The sequence below is a fragment of the Lepidochelys kempii genome, chromosome 18 (assembly GCF_965140265.1).
Source record: "Lepidochelys kempii isolate rLepKem1 chromosome 18, rLepKem1.hap2, whole genome shotgun sequence".
NCBI classification, from domain to species: Eukaryota; Metazoa; Chordata; order Testudines; family Cheloniidae; genus Lepidochelys; species Lepidochelys kempii.
Window position 1 is genome coordinate 17,397,043 of NC_133273.1, and position 16,237 is coordinate 17,413,279.

At 45.7% G+C, this 16,237-nt stretch overlaps 3 protein-coding genes across 12 annotated transcripts in view; 2 read left to right on the forward strand and 1 right to left on the reverse strand.

The window, feature by feature from the left end:
- PUSL1 (pseudouridine synthase like 1) overlaps positions 1–2,325 on the forward strand; it is a 65,763-nt gene extending 63,438 nt beyond the window's left edge. For all 4 annotated transcript variants that reach the window (XM_073317094.1, XM_073317096.1, XM_073317097.1 and 1 more), the window contains exon 8: positions 2,168–2,325. In XM_073317094.1, the coding sequence (XP_073173195.1) occupies positions 2,168–2,199 (32 nt within the window). In that variant the 3' untranslated portion in view covers positions 2,200–2,325. The remainder of the gene's footprint in view (positions 1–2,167) is intronic.
- On the forward strand, positions 1–14,388 carry LOC140900220 (lysophosphatidic acid receptor 6-like). 6 transcript variants are annotated; one of them, XM_073317092.1, is made up of 3 exons: positions 1–2,110; positions 4,224–5,280; positions 7,937–14,388. In XM_073317092.1, exon 3 carries the CDS (start codon positions 8,102–8,104, stop codon positions 9,137–9,139), a length of 1,038 nt encoding a protein of 345 aa, XP_073173193.1. In that variant the 5' UTR covers positions 1–2,110; positions 4,224–5,280; positions 7,937–8,101; the 3' UTR covers positions 9,140–14,388. The 6 variants fall into 6 exon arrangements, with proteins under 6 accessions (XP_073173193.1, XP_073173189.1, XP_073173190.1 ...); XM_073317088.1 differs by lacking the exon at positions 1–2,110 and having other exon boundaries at positions 2,420–4,310; positions 5,177–5,280; XM_073317089.1 differs by lacking the exon at positions 1–2,110 and adding an exon at positions 2,420–4,098 and having other exon boundaries at positions 4,221–5,280.
- Positions 10,313–16,237, reverse strand: part of INTS11 (integrator complex subunit 11) — a 24,412-nt gene continuing 18,487 nt past the window's right edge. For both annotated transcript variants that reach the window (XM_073317086.1, XM_073317084.1), the window contains exons 11-17: positions 15,709–15,798; positions 14,841–15,003; positions 13,697–13,804; positions 12,926–12,987; positions 12,071–12,213; positions 11,503–11,632; positions 10,313–10,496 (exon numbers count right to left, since the gene is read on the reverse strand). In XM_073317086.1, the coding sequence (XP_073173187.1) occupies positions 10,431–10,496; positions 11,503–11,632; positions 12,071–12,213; positions 12,926–12,987; positions 13,697–13,804; positions 14,841–15,003; positions 15,709–15,798 (762 nt within the window). In that variant the 3' untranslated portion in view covers positions 10,313–10,430. The remainder of the gene's footprint in view (positions 10,497–11,502; positions 11,633–12,070; positions 12,214–12,925; positions 12,988–13,696; positions 13,805–14,840; positions 15,004–15,708; positions 15,799–16,237) is intronic.

A 16,237-nucleotide genomic window follows, 5' to 3' on the forward strand; every position in this document is an offset into this window, starting at 1 on the left:
GAATCCATGGACTTCCCGTCAGAGGGAACACCGAGCATCGCAAGGCTCCTTCAGTGCAGTCGGATCTGCCTCTGAAGGCAGCAGTAACCTGCCCCAGCCTTGCAATCAAGACCGTCTGCGCCATTATTCGTCTCACAGGCTATTTATAGCCACATGCCACTGAGTGCCGATGTCGTAATGGGCGCTCGCTGCAATGTGACATCATGTTTCCTGGTCAGTTTTCTCCACTGGTAAAACATTCATCATAAAGTTTGCAAAGGGCATTGAGATTCTTGGATGAACGGTGCTCTGTCGGTACAAACGAACTAATGAAGCCTCGTTATACCCACGTAAGCGTTATGGCCGTTCTGATGAGGAAACTGCGGCACAAGGAGGGGCAGCAGCTTTCTCGAGGTCACAGAGCAAATGAGTGGCTGAGTGAAGTCGAGGATCCAATAATTCTGGCACCTGTTCCCCTGCTCTAACTACCTGACCCCTTCCCTCCCAGAGACAGGAACAGAACCCAGGGTTCGAGACTCTTAGTCTCTTGCACATAACAAATAGAGCTACTACCCTCTTTAAATATTTCACAGCGGGCTGAGAAGGGTAGTGGGCACCAGCCAAATATCCAGAATTTGCTCGCATCTTCATTCCCACCTCGCACTGGACTGTTACTGCACAGAACCTGTAATGATAAGACCTGTTGCTTAACCTGTCCAGAACAGGAGATGGAAATCCAGGGGGTTCCTGTGAGCAGAGACATAACTATTTTAAGCTGTTTATTTCAGGTACTGCTTCATAGAAGTGTCCCCGCCCCACACGGCGCCCCCCCCCCCAAAAGGCAATCTCTCTCTCTCTCAGAAGATTATAAATTCATACAATCCAAAATTCATATCCCTTGTAGGGAGGGAGGATATTAATAAAAGTGATTTTATTGCAGGCAGAATGTGATAAGATGATGTCTTGATGGGGGAAAGACTATCTTATTTCTAAATTGAATCCGTGTGGACACTAATCGACACTGTGTTAGTGTCCCATTAAAGGGAATCCACGAAATCTTTGCCACAAACATGTGTACTTGCTTCTGATGAGATTAGCGATCCGCTCCAAGAGAGAAGGATGGGGACATTGAAATAATTCCTAGCTCACTCGCCAAGCAAGCCTTGCCGTAGTGACAAATGCGAGCCACCATTGTGAAATGATACAATAATCAAGTACCTAACGGAGCTACTTCGTCCATAGCGCTCTCAGCCCTTTAGAAAGACGTGTAATATTGCGGAGGATGGGGAGACTGAGGCACGGAGAGGCAAAACTGACTCGCTCAAAGTCACATGGGCTCCGTGGCAGAAGCACTGGAGTAGAACCCAGGTATCCTGACAGCTACACAGCACTGTGCCCTAGCTGGCCAGGTCAGGGTTGAGGGCACAAATGATGGAGGGTGGCGATATGGGGCAGCTTGTGTAACTGGTGATCCTGTGCTGCGTAGACCCCCGGGCTGTCCCCAGGCACACGGCAGCTGCAGTGAATAAACTAAACTCAGTTTACTTCTACAGGTGGGGTGGGGACAAACGGACTTCAGTGGTTCACTTTTTACTGGCTCTCTCTGGGGCCCCCATCTCCCTGGAGTGCCCTCCCTGTGAGCCACTGCTTCTCCCTGCAGCTCATTGTAGAATCTTCCTCTCCTCGTTAGCCAGCAATTCACCCAGGGCTCGGGTGAGCTGGTAATGAAGGATCCTTAACAAACACAGAGCGTCCATCTCAGCTAGCCCCACCGGCCCTCCCTGGCCCGCTCCGTTGCAGCCAGGGCTTGCTAAAGCTGTCAAGGCTCCCCAAGGCTCTGTTAAACTGGGGTTAGGTTTCATCCCCCACAGCAGCAGAGGAGGCCTCCTTTGATTTTTCTTGGAGGTGCCAGAGCAGGACTTGGGGAACAAAGAGCAACACAACCCGCCTGGAGACAAAGCAGAGCTCTTGGGCGGGCCTTGAAAACGCTGCAGCTTGTCGGTTTTGGCCCGTTCTAATGGCACTTCTCCCAAGAAGCACTGGCTGCCGAGCCACCCAGCCATCTGCCCACGTGTGTGGGGACGGAGCCCAGGCAGGAAATGAAGAAACACAGAAACTTAAGTGCTTTCAGGTGGGGCTGGGTTTTTCTTTCTTTCCACATCAATGTTTTCCCTTTTTCTCCTCGCAGACTTGGAGACAGAAGGTAACGCAGCAAAATAGCAGCCCTGTGAGACGTGCAGCCGTGCCTGAAAGAACTCGGTTGGTGGGGGCCGTGTCGTGGAGATTTCCGGAACTCGCTTTGTATGCTGATACGCAGCCGGGTCTCAATAAACCCCATTGATTGTGGCTAGAGGCATCTCCACGTCATTTGTCCACATGCCTAGAGGCTGCCCGGGTGGAAGGATTGGTAACTCTGGGCGACGGACAGCTGGTTCTAGGTTACTTGGGTCATTCCACTGGCTACGCACTCACATACTGTCTTCCCCTCGCCTCCTGCCTCCTCCAACACACAGGGAAGGGACCTTTGTGTGGAGGGGCGTCACTTCCCCAAGGCACAGACAGAATGGGGTCAGACCAGTAGGCAAACCTTTGTCTCCTCTCTACCCCTATTCTTAGTAATCCCTGTCCTCTTGCAGACCAGCAGGAGACACAGTCCTTTATGTATGGATCATGAAGGCCCAACTTGAATCGCGGGATGATTGTCAAATAAGCGCAGCTGAGCTGCAGACAAGACATGGAAAATTGCAGAAGTGTAATTAATTGTGGTCATTTGGAAAAGCCAGAGAAGACCTATTTGCTTAAGAAAAGTTTGCTAGAACAAGTATTATGTTATGCTCGCAAATTTTTTTGATAATCTGACATTTTGCTGCAAGTGTATTACAGTTATTAATGCGCAGTGGTGACAGTGGGAGACCCAGCCGCCCGGGGCCAACAGTGGGGCAGCCCAGCTGCCAAGGGCTGTGGACTAGCAGCTGGGAGCTCCTGCTGTCAGCTGCCTGGCTGACAAAACTGCAGTGGAAGCTGAGTTTGATGATGATACAAGAGGCAAATCAGAATCCAGCTTGCTCTTGGATCACTTCAGCATGCGAGCTGGTGCTGTGGATTGTTTTCTGCTCTTATCAGTGCACAAAGCACACGTGAATCAACACAGGAGCATGTCAGGATGGAGAACACACGGGTGCCTTTTTTTTTTTTTTTTAATCAGGATCATTTTTTGTGACACTTAAACCTTAAGTTTAGCCTATTTTATGACTAGGTCTGATACAATCAGCATCATATTGTGTGTTAATTGGCCTGGCTTGTGAATGGCACCAAAACACCAGCCGTCCTTGAGTGGGACTCTGTTTGCCCCATGCCGCAGGCAGTTGAGCATTGACTTCACTGAGAGCTAAAAGTCAGACCGAGGTGTGCTGGAGGCTGGCCTGTTTTGCTGCGCATATTATGCAACAGTTCATTTTGGTGGCAAAAGTTTTTGGCAGAGAGACTGAAACAAGAGTTATTCTTATATAACATCATCTTGTTCTGCCTTTTGCTTTCTCTCTTTTAAAGCTTTGTGATGTCTTATGGCTTGGTTGGTGCAAACTTCAGTGTCTTGTGGTTCTTCCCAAACGAAAGCAAACGTATCGCTCAGTGAAACACGAGTGCGTGGCCGGGTCCTGCTGCAAAAATCATCCTTAGTGCACAAAGAAAGTGCCTAATGTCAACTTTATTAATTAGCCCTTCCTCCTTATGTGCTGGTGTTGCAGTTATTGAGAAGGACCGGTGCAACTGGCCAGAGAGGGTCAGATTGTCAGTGACTGGGGGGGGGGGGTTCCCCCCACCTTCCTCTGCAGTGTGTGGATGCAGGTGACCTGCCAAGATTATCAGGGTCTATCTCACTTACTCATTTCCCCGACATTTGCAGCGACTCTGGGCATCGGTGCATCTTAGTCCCTCCCATTCTCTGCCTGTGGCACAAAGTCTAGGTTCCCGAGGGCTGTAATATTTGGTTTCCTTTTGGTTGCTGGGTGGTGGTGGTGGCTTGTGATATACAGGAAATTAGACTGAACTCTAAGACCCTGTGATAAGCTATCTCCTTGGCTGCAGAGCTGGTGTTCAGAGCCCTACAGTCTGCTCAAGGTAAGAGGGTGCTTTTTGTTACTGGGGGGATACTAGATACCCAGTAACCTATTCAGACAAATGAAAAATCCCATTTAATACTTAGTTGCAAGACTGTACAATGTGCATTAACTCTTTGACAGCAGGGTTGTGAGTTTGTGATGGCAAAATGAAGTATTTCATCCCCTTACGGTTTATCAGTGGAACCACTTCTTCCACCTGCTGAAGGAGAGGTAAGAATTTTCCACTTTATTCTCTCCCTTCGTGCCTAGCGGGTTGGTTCCTACTCACTTTCTAATCCCAGTTACACACGGGTGAGTTGGGAGCTGCATTCTTAGCACTAACAGTAACAGCCACTGCCAATTCCAAGGAGCCCCGGAAAATGCCACACAGTCGGGAAGGTTAACATCGGGGTCTCAGTAGGGGTGGTGCTGACTGCATCTGCTTGTATAGCTTTGGGCTCACCCTGTCATTATCCTAGAGACTGGACATATTGCAGAACAGTTAAGGGACCAGCTGTCATGTTGCTTTGGACTCACCTGGGTATCTGAGCTCCACATAGATACAGTCACACAGGAAATCTGATGCTATAGATCAAATTTAGGCAACTGTTTCCCTGGAAAGGAGTTGACCAGTGGCCTAAACCTTCCCACATCATTGCCATTTCTCCTTACCAAGAAAAGCATTGGTTAAAATACAGAAAAAATCACAAGTGGAATGAATCTGATTTAGGCTCAGGCTAAAGTCAAGTACTAGCCCATGGTTTGGAAGCATTCGCATTCTCTGCTAAGGAGAGACCTAGGGCTGTGTAGTAGCTCAGGTGCCTGTCACAGTTGTGAACTAACATGGGACTGTGCCTTTCACGAGCTGGTGCACGGAAAGACTGCCTTTCACGAGCTGGCAAAACTGAAACTCATCTCATTGTAGTTTCGCGTGACACATGCTGGGCAACGTTCTGTTCACCTACCAGCCGATTCTGAGTATGAACTGGAACTCTTGGCCTACCTCTGCACTTCCTGTGGTTTCTCTCTGCAGAGCAAGGTGGGAGGGTTTTGCTGTATGCTTTGCAATGTGACTTTATTCTGGTGCTTCACTTCAGACAGGAGAGCTCAGCGTCAAGCCTCTGCTTTGTGAAGAGTCTTCACAGGATCCAGTGTGTTCGTTGCATTTTTCGCGTGAGATAAAATGGCCTGGGGATGGTGGGTGAGTTTTTGTTTCTTTCACTTCCCTTTCTTGATTTGTCATGAGACGCCGCGTGGTGCAAGATGAGGGCAATTGGCAGGCCAGGCTCTCTGGCTGTCCATCAATCCGGCCACAAGTGCAGGCTCTAAAATTACAGCCTCTCTACAGATGTTTTTACCAACCCCCCACCCCCACAGCTGCCATCTTGTTTCTCAACTTGGGTAAAACTAAAACCCTCTCATCATCTGTCTGTCCAATAGCTGAACGACCCAACTTAACTAGCTAGAGGATCTGGTGTTAGTTGGTCAGTTCCACGTTCAGAAGCTAGTGCCTTATACAAGCACTTCTAAAGTAAAAACATCTAATCAGCATGATCCTTGGTTTAGCGTCTGGATTTTTTTAAAGGAATGCCAACATCTTAATACAAGCTGGAAAGCCCCTCTCCAAATTATCAGGCTGAGTTAGTTTTGCAACACCCATGGTAAATGTTTGAAAATAACCTACCATCTTATATGCTAATTTTTTATTTATTTATTGCTTTAAATATCTTGTTATGCTGTTACATCCTTCTACTTGGATGTAATCTGCATTGGACATTGCACCCTGACATTGGGAATGCATTTCTGGTGCTTTAAAAGGGATGCTGTCAAATCACAGTTTGACCTGAAATTTGAATTTTGTAAAAACAAGGGTTTATCCTGTGACTAGCAGAAATGTTTACGTTACTAACAATGGAAACTTTTTTTCCAATCCAACAGACCTTTTCCTCTTCACTACCAGGTTTGCAAATCAGAACTTTTGCACCAGGGAGAGCTTGGCAAGTGAAACTCACGATGGTGATTTTCATTATCCAAGCTGAAATGCAAGTAGTAAAATGGGTGCTGATAAATAGGGCAGAAAGAATTGGGGTTTTTAAAGAGATGTAGGCACTGGTCCTGCAAGCTGATTTACTAGCAGAATAGGGGCTGTAGGGTAATAGGAGAACCATCAGTAAACAATTTAGTTTATTTACAATAGGGAGAAGTTGACTGTACCTGGGGAACTGACAGGGAGAGTTTCGCTGCTACCTCTACCCGCTTGTGTATAATGAAGACACTTTGATTTATTTACTTCCGATGTGTATTGTGATGCTAAATTGTTTGTTTCGTAAAGTGCTGATGATGGAATGTCTTCAGTGTTACTTCTTCCCTCTCTGATCCTCATTTTGCTATAATTCATCCAAAGCAGGTTCACTTTAAGGGAGTGGAACATCTAAACCGAGTTACTCATCTTACCAGTTCTGAACTTAATGACTTCTCAATGTCCTCTTTCAGTGGGGCAGACCTGGTTTCTGATGTCTACTTAGATGGTGGCTTTAGCACAGCTGTGCAAGATTGTACTCACAGCAGACAACTAGAATATTAGTCACCGTTTTCATTGTGGTAATGCTGGGCATGTAGATTTTGTGCCTCCGCTAGTCATTTCTCACCCCCAGACTGCTTGAGAAGTGAGAGTTTTTGAGATTTTCCTTTAACTTGAGTGGGTTGGTGTTGTCAGTTAAATGACACTTATGGGGAAAAAAACTTATATTTTCCTGCATGATGCTACCTCTGCTTCTTACGGACTTACTCAGTCTGCTCTGTCCGTCATTCGGTTAGTGGGCTGTAAAATTACTCTCTCTTTCCTCCTATTTCCTTTAGACAAAGTCTACAACCTATTCAAAACCCCACTGCTCACTTCATTTACTAGTATCCTCTCCACTCACACATCACCCTGGCTGCTCCTCAGATGGAGAATTAAATTTAAGATAGCTCCAAGACCATTGCAACCTCCTTGTCTGTGTGCATGAATCAGTACGTTTGTTTTAGGCCTGCTGCAATTTCTTGGTTGTCCTTTTTTCTTGTCAGGGTCAAATCATAGAGTTGTCACTGGCTGTTTAGATCCTGCTCTGGTGAAATATTCTGCCACAGTGTGGTTTTGCAGTTATTTCCCTTTCCCCCACTCTGTTATCTGAAAGACCCACACCAACAGATTGGCATGACAGGGTGAACAGCAAGTCTGATTACACGAAGTGAAACTATTTCCCCCCACCTCTCTAATCTGTTATAACAATCTTTGGTGCTTCTTGTAACAACAGGGCAAGTGAGGGGACTGACTGTACCCCTTTAATGTATAATGAATAGTAGTATCTACTTTACTAGGGCCTCCCACCAGAGGATCTCAAAGCACTTTACAAACACTGCATGGTGAGGTGGTATCCCAATTGTTTCAAGAGGTTATTTGTATTAGCTACAGGCCCCAGCTGACACCCAAGCCCATGTGTGCTTGGCTTCGTACAGATACATCACAAGAAACAGCCCCTGCACTGAAGAGCTTGCAGTCTAAGACATAGGGTAGGAGGGGCAACAGGCATAGAGAGATGAAATGAATTGCCTGAAACAGAAGTCAGGTCTGCTAGGCGCAGTTCAATGTTCAAACTCACACAACCACTCCTAAATTTGGATGCCTAATCTCAGAGAACTGGGGCTTGACTTGCTCCTGTAACTGGTCTCCTCCAGCTGCCTGTTAAATGTAAATGAGTTGGGGGCTGCGGCTACTTAATCTCAGCCAGTCTCCTGTTTTAGGGGATATTTTTGATTGTAACTTGACAGAAAGGTCTTTCCCAACCACACTAATGCTTATTTTTATATCTTATTAGGCTTACTGAGCATAGAAGCTTTAGTTACATTTTTAACCAGAACTGGGTGATGTAACAACTTGAGTTCTCACAGAGAGCTCCTGGAGCTTTGGACTTGCTCATCTTTGGAAAGAAGAGACTGATCTAGGGTATCCCCACAGAACTTGTTCTCCTGCAGCAGAAAGCATGGAAAACACTTCGTGTACCTTGGCCAGGGGACATTCTAATGCAACACTAGTTGAAGCAGACTTCCAGTACCATCTCTTCACTGTCATCTACAGCATTGTCTTTGTACTGGGACTGCTAGAAAACATCTTAGCTCTCTACCTTTTGACCTGCAATGTTAAGCACACCTCGCACTCCATCTACCTCATCAACCTGGCTGTAGCAGATACCTTGTTCGTGTGTATATTGCCCTTTAAAATCCATTACCACCTGAACCAGAACAATTGGATCTTTGGAGACATGGCTTGTAGGATCACTGGGACCTTGTACTACATCAACATCTACCTCAGCATTGCCTTCTTCACCTGCATTTGCATGGATCGTTACATTGCTGTGCTGCACCCCTTCACCTACATCCGGATTAAAGTCACCCACTACATGACAGTGGTCACCAGCTTTTGGCTCACTGCTGCAAGCATCATGATCCCGCTTATCCTTGGGGGGCCCCTTCACAACAAGGGCACAGGGAACAAGACTGCCTGCTTTGAGAACTTCTCGCTGACCAGCTGGACCCATCGCATGTTGCCCTACAATGTCTGTGCCTTGCTGTTCGGCTTTGTCATCCCGTTTGCCATCATCCTCATCAGCTACCCTCTCATCGCCAAGCGGATCAACCACACCAGACACAGCATTCACAAGAAGAAGGCCTTGAGGACCATTTACCTCATCCTGCTCATCTGCATCCTATGCTTCCTTCCGTATCATCTCACTCACCTACTCCACTTCCTGATGAGGGTCCAGCTCATCCAAAGCTGCCTGTTTACTAACTTAATTTACAAAATGCGCCGGGTCACTTTGGCCCTGGTCAGTTTCAACTGCTGCCTGAACCCCATCCTGTACTACTTCACATCTTCCAGCAAGCCATGGCGGCTTGGCCTCAAGTTCAGATCCAGATCCAAGGTTTACACTATCTGTGACAGAAAATTCAATGACTATCCTTGTAAAAGCAAGCCAGCAGTGAAACCACCAACACAGCAATTGAATGAATTGTCTTTTTAAAACAAGGTCAGTAAGTTATCCACCTGAACTCTGAGGAGGAGTATTCAGGTGCTGTATACGCATACTCTTTAGGGCAGGGATTATAAATTGAATTTGTTGGTGGTGTCAGTCCACTTCCTAGAAGACCAGAGTCTGTTACAGCCGCTACCCCCCTCCAGAAGTCTGTTAATTGGCAAGGGTGGGCTCAGCAGACAAGAAGTTTTTCCCCCCTCAGCTCTAAAAATTGAAGTCCTATTTATACACAACACAGGCACATCTGCTAAAGGGTGTCAGGCAATATTTTTACTTACTTACTAAGCAGTACCAAAAAAAATCCTTTGTATGGAAAGTGGTGACATTGTATGAAATATTTGACAAATTATCCGAACCAATGGACCTGCACCAGTATGGTTTGGTATACCGAATACTTGACTGAGTCATTCTATCATCTGCAGCCTTCTCTCAACTTTCTTAGGTATCCTTTATTTTAACTGCTATTGAGGCGGACTGGGACGCAGAGGGCTAGTTCTAATACCAGTTGCTTTGCAGGACATTGTCCCATGATTGAAGCTCTGCCCATCTGTAAAATGGGAATAACCAAGCACCTCCCTGTTGTCCCATTATTTGCTGAACATTTAGAAAGTGCTTTCTACCTGAGGGATGTTCTTCCTCTCAATAAGAGACCCCTAGGGCATACAGAAGCTCCTCAGCTATTGTTCACAGCAGTGTATGCATATGTGGTTAACTACTTAAATATCATGCTTGTTTTAATCCCTTGGGCTTACTTTTAAGTTCTAACCCCCTATCAGTGTTCTGTACTGTTAAAGTTGACAGTTGACCCTATGTTCAATGCAGAAGCAACAAGATAATTGAATCATTTTGTTCACAAGCAGCTGAGTGAATTAAAATGCTGTTAAGAGGAACATCTTCCTGTGATGTTCTTATGTATGTTGAAAAAGCAAAGTGCTGTCATCCAAATGTTCTTTTTAATATTACAAAAATAAATGTGAAGGGAAAGACTTTGAAAATCTCTTACCATGCTCTACAAGGAACTCCAGTCAAAGCTGCTTCAGGTAACTTGATGCAAACAGCTTGCGCAGTAATTGATATTTGTGACTGGCTTTGCCAGTGGGAGATAGCAGTGCTGCTAAAGCAAAATTTTGTCTGAATAGTTTAATACTCTCTACTGCAGGATATTTTACAATAGACGTTTTATTTAAAAAAACAAGTATTTACATGCTCTGGATAATGTAAAAAACGGAGGTAAACCTGGAAGGCTTCTGAAGTTCCATTTTCCCCATTGCTGCATCACTCAAGCTGTAGTTTGTGGCAGTCCCTTTTTCAATAGAGATGTAAGATAGCTGCCCAGTTCTTCATCCTGTACAGAGAAATAGGTCAGGTGGCAACACCTCCACTCCACTCTCGTTTAGGGCAGCAAATCAGAGCCTGCTGTTTTGACAGGCCTACACCTAAACTTAGTACTGTTTCTGAATTGTTTGACAAATGGGAGTTTGTTACTGCCAAGTCTGCTATTTTGGAAGAACAACGTGTGAGGGGGCGCTGAGACAACAAATGTCTTGTTTTCCTGAGAGCAAAGCAAAAAAAATTTCCCCTCTAAAGAAAATCCTTTTGAAATCCACAAAACCTAGGCACTAGAGAACTCTAGCCATGCAATTAAACACTAGTGCCTCTGCTGGGGTGAGCTTTTTGCTAGTCACAACTCAAATTTTTCATACAACCCCCAACTTCCACCCATTGAATCATATTGCTGATGGCTAAGGCCATCAATTTTAGGGTGGTTGATGATTTTGTTTCCAGTGCCCGCAGTGGGAGTAGACTCAGGAGATGGTGCTACCGGAAAGGTAGTTTTATTAGGGCTAAAACACTGGGGGAAAGCTTAAGAAAGGAGGTGACTCTAGAGTTAGTGCATGGCAAGCTGGGGTGTAAATCTACAGCACTCTAACAGGCCCTGTGGGCCTGCGGCTGCCCAATGAAAATTTGAACCAGCAGGCTAGAGCAGCTCCATACTAAGACATCGTGTCTACACTGCAGCTGAGGTGTGAGATTCCCAGTCTGGACAGACGATCATGATAGCTCAGCATGAGCTAGTGCACTAAAAATAGCTGTGTGGATGTTGCAGCAGGGGTGGCTGCAGCTATGTCTGTGCTGCACATGGGAGGTGTAACTCCATGCGTAAGTGGCTCATGCTGGACTCAAACAAACTCAAAGATGGAGTAGCTCTTTTCTGTTCCCTCACTGCAATAACCCACTTCTCTGGAAACTCATCCTTACAATTGCAACCCTCACCACAGGCCCACGTTAGAACATAGCTAACCAGAGTCACTTTGTGAATGTGTGTCTTCTGAAGTGACATTTATTCTTACCTGGTATGTCCATGACACCAGCAAAACTTTGGTTCCTTGGTCCTCTGACTGTGCTGTGGCTTGGATCAGAATGGACTCCACCATGATAGATCCATCAGGGAGATGCTGAACAGAATAATCTTTCAGGACTCTAGGAAGATGGAAGGTACATTATGCATTCCTGCTCTGTACTGAAGTGGGCGTCTGACTACACAGACCTAGCTCCTACAATCAGTGCATCAGTACAGAGAACGCCTGCACCTCCCCGGCCACCGTCTGAGCCAATACCCGCCGGCCGAGGAGGGCAGAACAGGTCTTATTCAAAGCCTGCTTATGCCTTTCTATATTAATCATTAGAAAGTCACATGGTCCCACAGGGCTTGATTTCTGGTTTGTCTGCATAAACCACTCCTGAGGGGCTGGGCCAGCAGTCTAGAGCAGAGGAATTATCTGTACATTTTAGTCACTGGAATCTCTACCAATAGTTTTTTTTGTCACCTATTAACATTCCCCAGCTACGCACAGCTGCTTTGGAACAGCAAGGCCACCCTTGGAGCAGCAGCTGTTAAACAGCCTGTGGCATGCTTACCCCTTAAGGTGATTGTAGACTCGAAGCACCATCTCGTGCTCCTTGCGAGGATCCTGAATGTGGACACGGCAGGTAAAACGCAGCTGATGCTCCCCTAGCCCCAGTTCCTTCAGTGCCTGCTCAGGGGAGACCAAGCGGAAGCTCTGCCAAGGGAAAGGAGAAATCCATTAATCACAGGCTGCCATTCACATTAGCTCTATAGAGAGCTACCCAATAACGAAAAAAGGACTCTGGAGCAAAGGACAAACACATAGATTTCCTTGGGGCATGGACCGTGCCTTTTTAAATGGCCTCGCACACTGTGGACAATGCCACAAACAACAGCCGCTAGCTAGATGTGTGTGTGTACACAGATTTATACAAACACCTCTCTCCATCATACATTCCCTGTTTTCCAAACCTGCCTTCAAGCACAGCTGCTCTATGAATAAAAGTTGGCACAACCCACCTGTATGACAAGAGTGAGTTAGACTACAACCACTAGGTTAAGCATAAGATCTCTTGACCTGGACCAGAAGGTAAATGCATCCATAGTGTGGCAGCAGGAGGCAACAGCATGAGAAAAAGCAGAACTGTATTGGAAGTGGCTCTGTGGATTGGTTAGCTATGTCTCCAGTGTCCTCTTCCAGAGACAGAGAGCCATGCCTCTCGGTTGGTCTGATCTCTACCAACCTTGGTGGTTGAGAAGCTGGGAATTCTCATACACCTGGATCTCCTTCATAGCCCCACAACACTTCAGAGCAGTCACTGCTGAGCTGCTTCCAAGAAGCTAGGACTGTGCACAACACCTTTACTGTTAGCAGAGGCAAACAGAGGCCACAAGACAAGTACTAGAGTAATCTCCTTTTCACTTACATTATCCTTCATGATTAATGTGCCATGCATGAGCTTTGGCTTCTTGGAATCTGGTACGAGACCTAGAGTGGGACCAACCGAAAGGAAGCACAAAGTCATTAATGGTCTTGTGCTTATCTAACACCTTTTATACACACATAGTAAAACACTTTGGGATCCAACAGACTGCAGGGATGAGAAGAGGGCCTGAACTGCCAGCCCCTCAACTGAAATGCAGTAGGTTCAGTCTATGATCTTATAACCTTGGCAGAGACCTTTTACAAACAGTGTCTTAACCCAGTTAGCAATTCCCTGGGGATGGGGCAAATCAGGCTCAGCAACATTGACTTTCTCTCAATCTTGCAGCACACGTCGCTTCCTCGGTTTAGATAGAAGTTTGTGGGGATTAAAACCAGATTATCTTGTAATTCCAACAAGGGTGGAACTGGCCCACTGAAGCATGCATTTGTATCCATTAAGCAAACTTGACAGGTAATCTCTTTGCAGAGTGCATTAATGATGAATAGCAGGGCAGCCCCATTCTGTGTGTGTCTGACTTTCCAGCCTGGGGCTTTTAAAAAACAGTGAATACACTATGAATGGGGATAAATTGGCAGGTGAACTCTTCATCCCACTAGTGATGAAGCTCCATTATGTGGAAGATCACATAAATGTGTCCACAACATCCCCTTCTCACACATCCATGCATAACCTTACATTCAGCAGTAAAAACAAGCTGTACGAGAACTGCAGTGCCTGAAAGGGAAAAGTCATTGTTAACTGGTGTATTACCTATGGCAGTCTCTCTCTTCAACAATCCAAGGGAAATGTCCACTGGTATATTGGGGCTGGTGAACAATGTAGTGGTTTCTCCGTTTGCAGGCATGTAGCAGTTGACATCTGTATTAAAAGCAAACAATACTGGAGAAACGTCCATATAGAGCTTCTAACCCCAAAGGACTTTTTATACAGGAACTATCATTGCACCCATAGCTAGAGTGGAACACGGCGGGTGTTTAACAACAACCCTTTACAACAATTTGGGACAGGGACTAAGAACATTATACTCAACTGAAACTTGAAGGGGTAATGCAAATAGCCAGTATACTTGTTCTAAAGGGAATCTTGCCCGGCCACCAGAGTTAACACCCCTAAACATGTGGTAAATTCCATGGGATCGTTAGTCACAAGTAGTCACGGCCTTTTTACATACTTTTCCCATGGAAGACAGCACAGATTCCCACAAAGGGAACAACGCTACTTAGTGAATCACCAGCAACACCTCATGCAGCAGCATGGGTTTCTTTTGGAGAACTCCCATCCAGCCTGAGTCTTGGAGAATTTGTGAGAGTTGGCAAGATCACAGGCTACAGCAAGACTGCCGCAGAACTTACAGCCAGGATAAAAACAAGTTAATGCAAAAGTCACCTGCAACTGTTGGGAAAATGCACCCAATAAATAAGTATCCAGAGAGTGAAACACAATGGTCTCTTTGCTGATCATTCTCCACCTCGCCTTAGAGTCAGCTGCTTTCAAAAAAGGTTTTAGTTTTTCCTCTACTCTTGCTCACTGTAACTTAAGTCCGTAGTACAGAATTATAAACATGAAAGAACTTTTCCCCACCAGTCTCTGTTGGTTTTCGGAGTCCAAGAGACACAGCTTACAGAAATAAATCCCCGTTTATACATGCACACATACAATAACTCTCTATTTCTTCGACTGCACTGCATCTGATTGGTCCCTAAAGATCATTAAACCTGCAGCAGGGGCTTACTGCAAGCCATGCCATCTGGAGAGTCATCGAGCCAATCAAAACACGTTATTCAACTAGATTTCACATCCTGGCCAAAGTACATGAACTATAAAAATAATTAATCCTTCCCCCTTCCACGACGAATCCTCCCCAGCACCCTCTACACCCAAACAAGTCACATACGAAATTCCTGTTCAATTTTCTGCTTCAGGAACTCCATCTTCTTTGCTTCCCCGTGAACCAGAAGAACACTGCGTGGCTCGGCTTGGCGAATCAGCTGCATTATTCCCTTGGCATCAGCATGGGCACTAAAGGACATGTATTCTACCTGCATCTTCACCTCCAGCTGCAGGGAGCAAGGGGAGAAGCAAACAGAAGCCATCCCCCATCAATACTTGCTTTGCTTGTTCGCAACTTACAAGCCACGCAGTAACTAAACCAGAGCTCTCAGCGTCCGCGTGTAACTGGAGTGAGCAAGACACCTACTTCAGAAAGTGGGACAATTGAGACAGCCAGATCCTTGATGTCAGGGGCAGTTGACAGCAGTCAGCTCCATACAAGGAAAGCAGTTAGTACCTTGCAGGATCAGACTTTATCATTCTGGATACACTACCTGTCTCAGCTTTGCCCAAAGAAAATCACCGTGTAAGGATTTTAATTACCAGCTGCAATGTCCCTTCCAGCAGGAATCTATGTGACCGTTACCTCACTGAGTATAGGTGATTTATGTATTTTTCCATATAGAAGTAAACACCCATTAAAGCCTCTGGGCACATCTACAGTGATTTCAGGCAGTAAGAGATTTATGGGGCAATTGTTCAGCCATTGCCCACGTAGCCAAACTCCTACCGACTGTAGTTGTGGGTCCACACGTGGAAGGATGGCCGCAGAATGCAAATCATTGTCGGTGCAACCAAAGGACCTAATTCAATCACGTCAGCTAAAATGTTACTTGGTACATCAACACAGGGAGAGATTTTCACCGACACAGAGGGCAGTGCAATGTGCAAGTCCCCTGAAAGTCAGTGGTGCCCTTCCAAAATAAACTTACTATTTGTCTTCCTTCCATTTCTAGCTTCCGCTGTCCACTCAGGATCTTATGGCCCACAGTTCCTTGCACACAGTAACCTGGCATAATGACCTGGAAGGAATCCAGACAAATACGTAGCATTTGCACACTGAACGGAGCTACAGTAAATTGTCCTCTTGGGACAGAGCTAGCCACACAGCCACCTGTATGATGCTGATGGCAAGTTTCCATGGTTCTCGACCTGTATACCACAGCTCTTTGTTTAGATGCTACTGAATCTATTCTGTTCAATTATGCCCCTTAGCATCTTGTATGATAAAGACCCCCCGAGTATGGCACAAGCATTAAGATTAAATTTAAAAGGTGGCTTTTGTTAAAATTTGCATGCTACTAAATAAGGGTTATTACTAGTCATGGGTAAACAGACAGCTTTGAACAGATAAGCACAGCTGAAAATACATTTTCATAACAAACTCTTGCACCACTCATCCTTTCTGAGTCTACTGCCTACAATGCAACATTTTAATAGTCAGAAAAGCTTGAGCTAAAA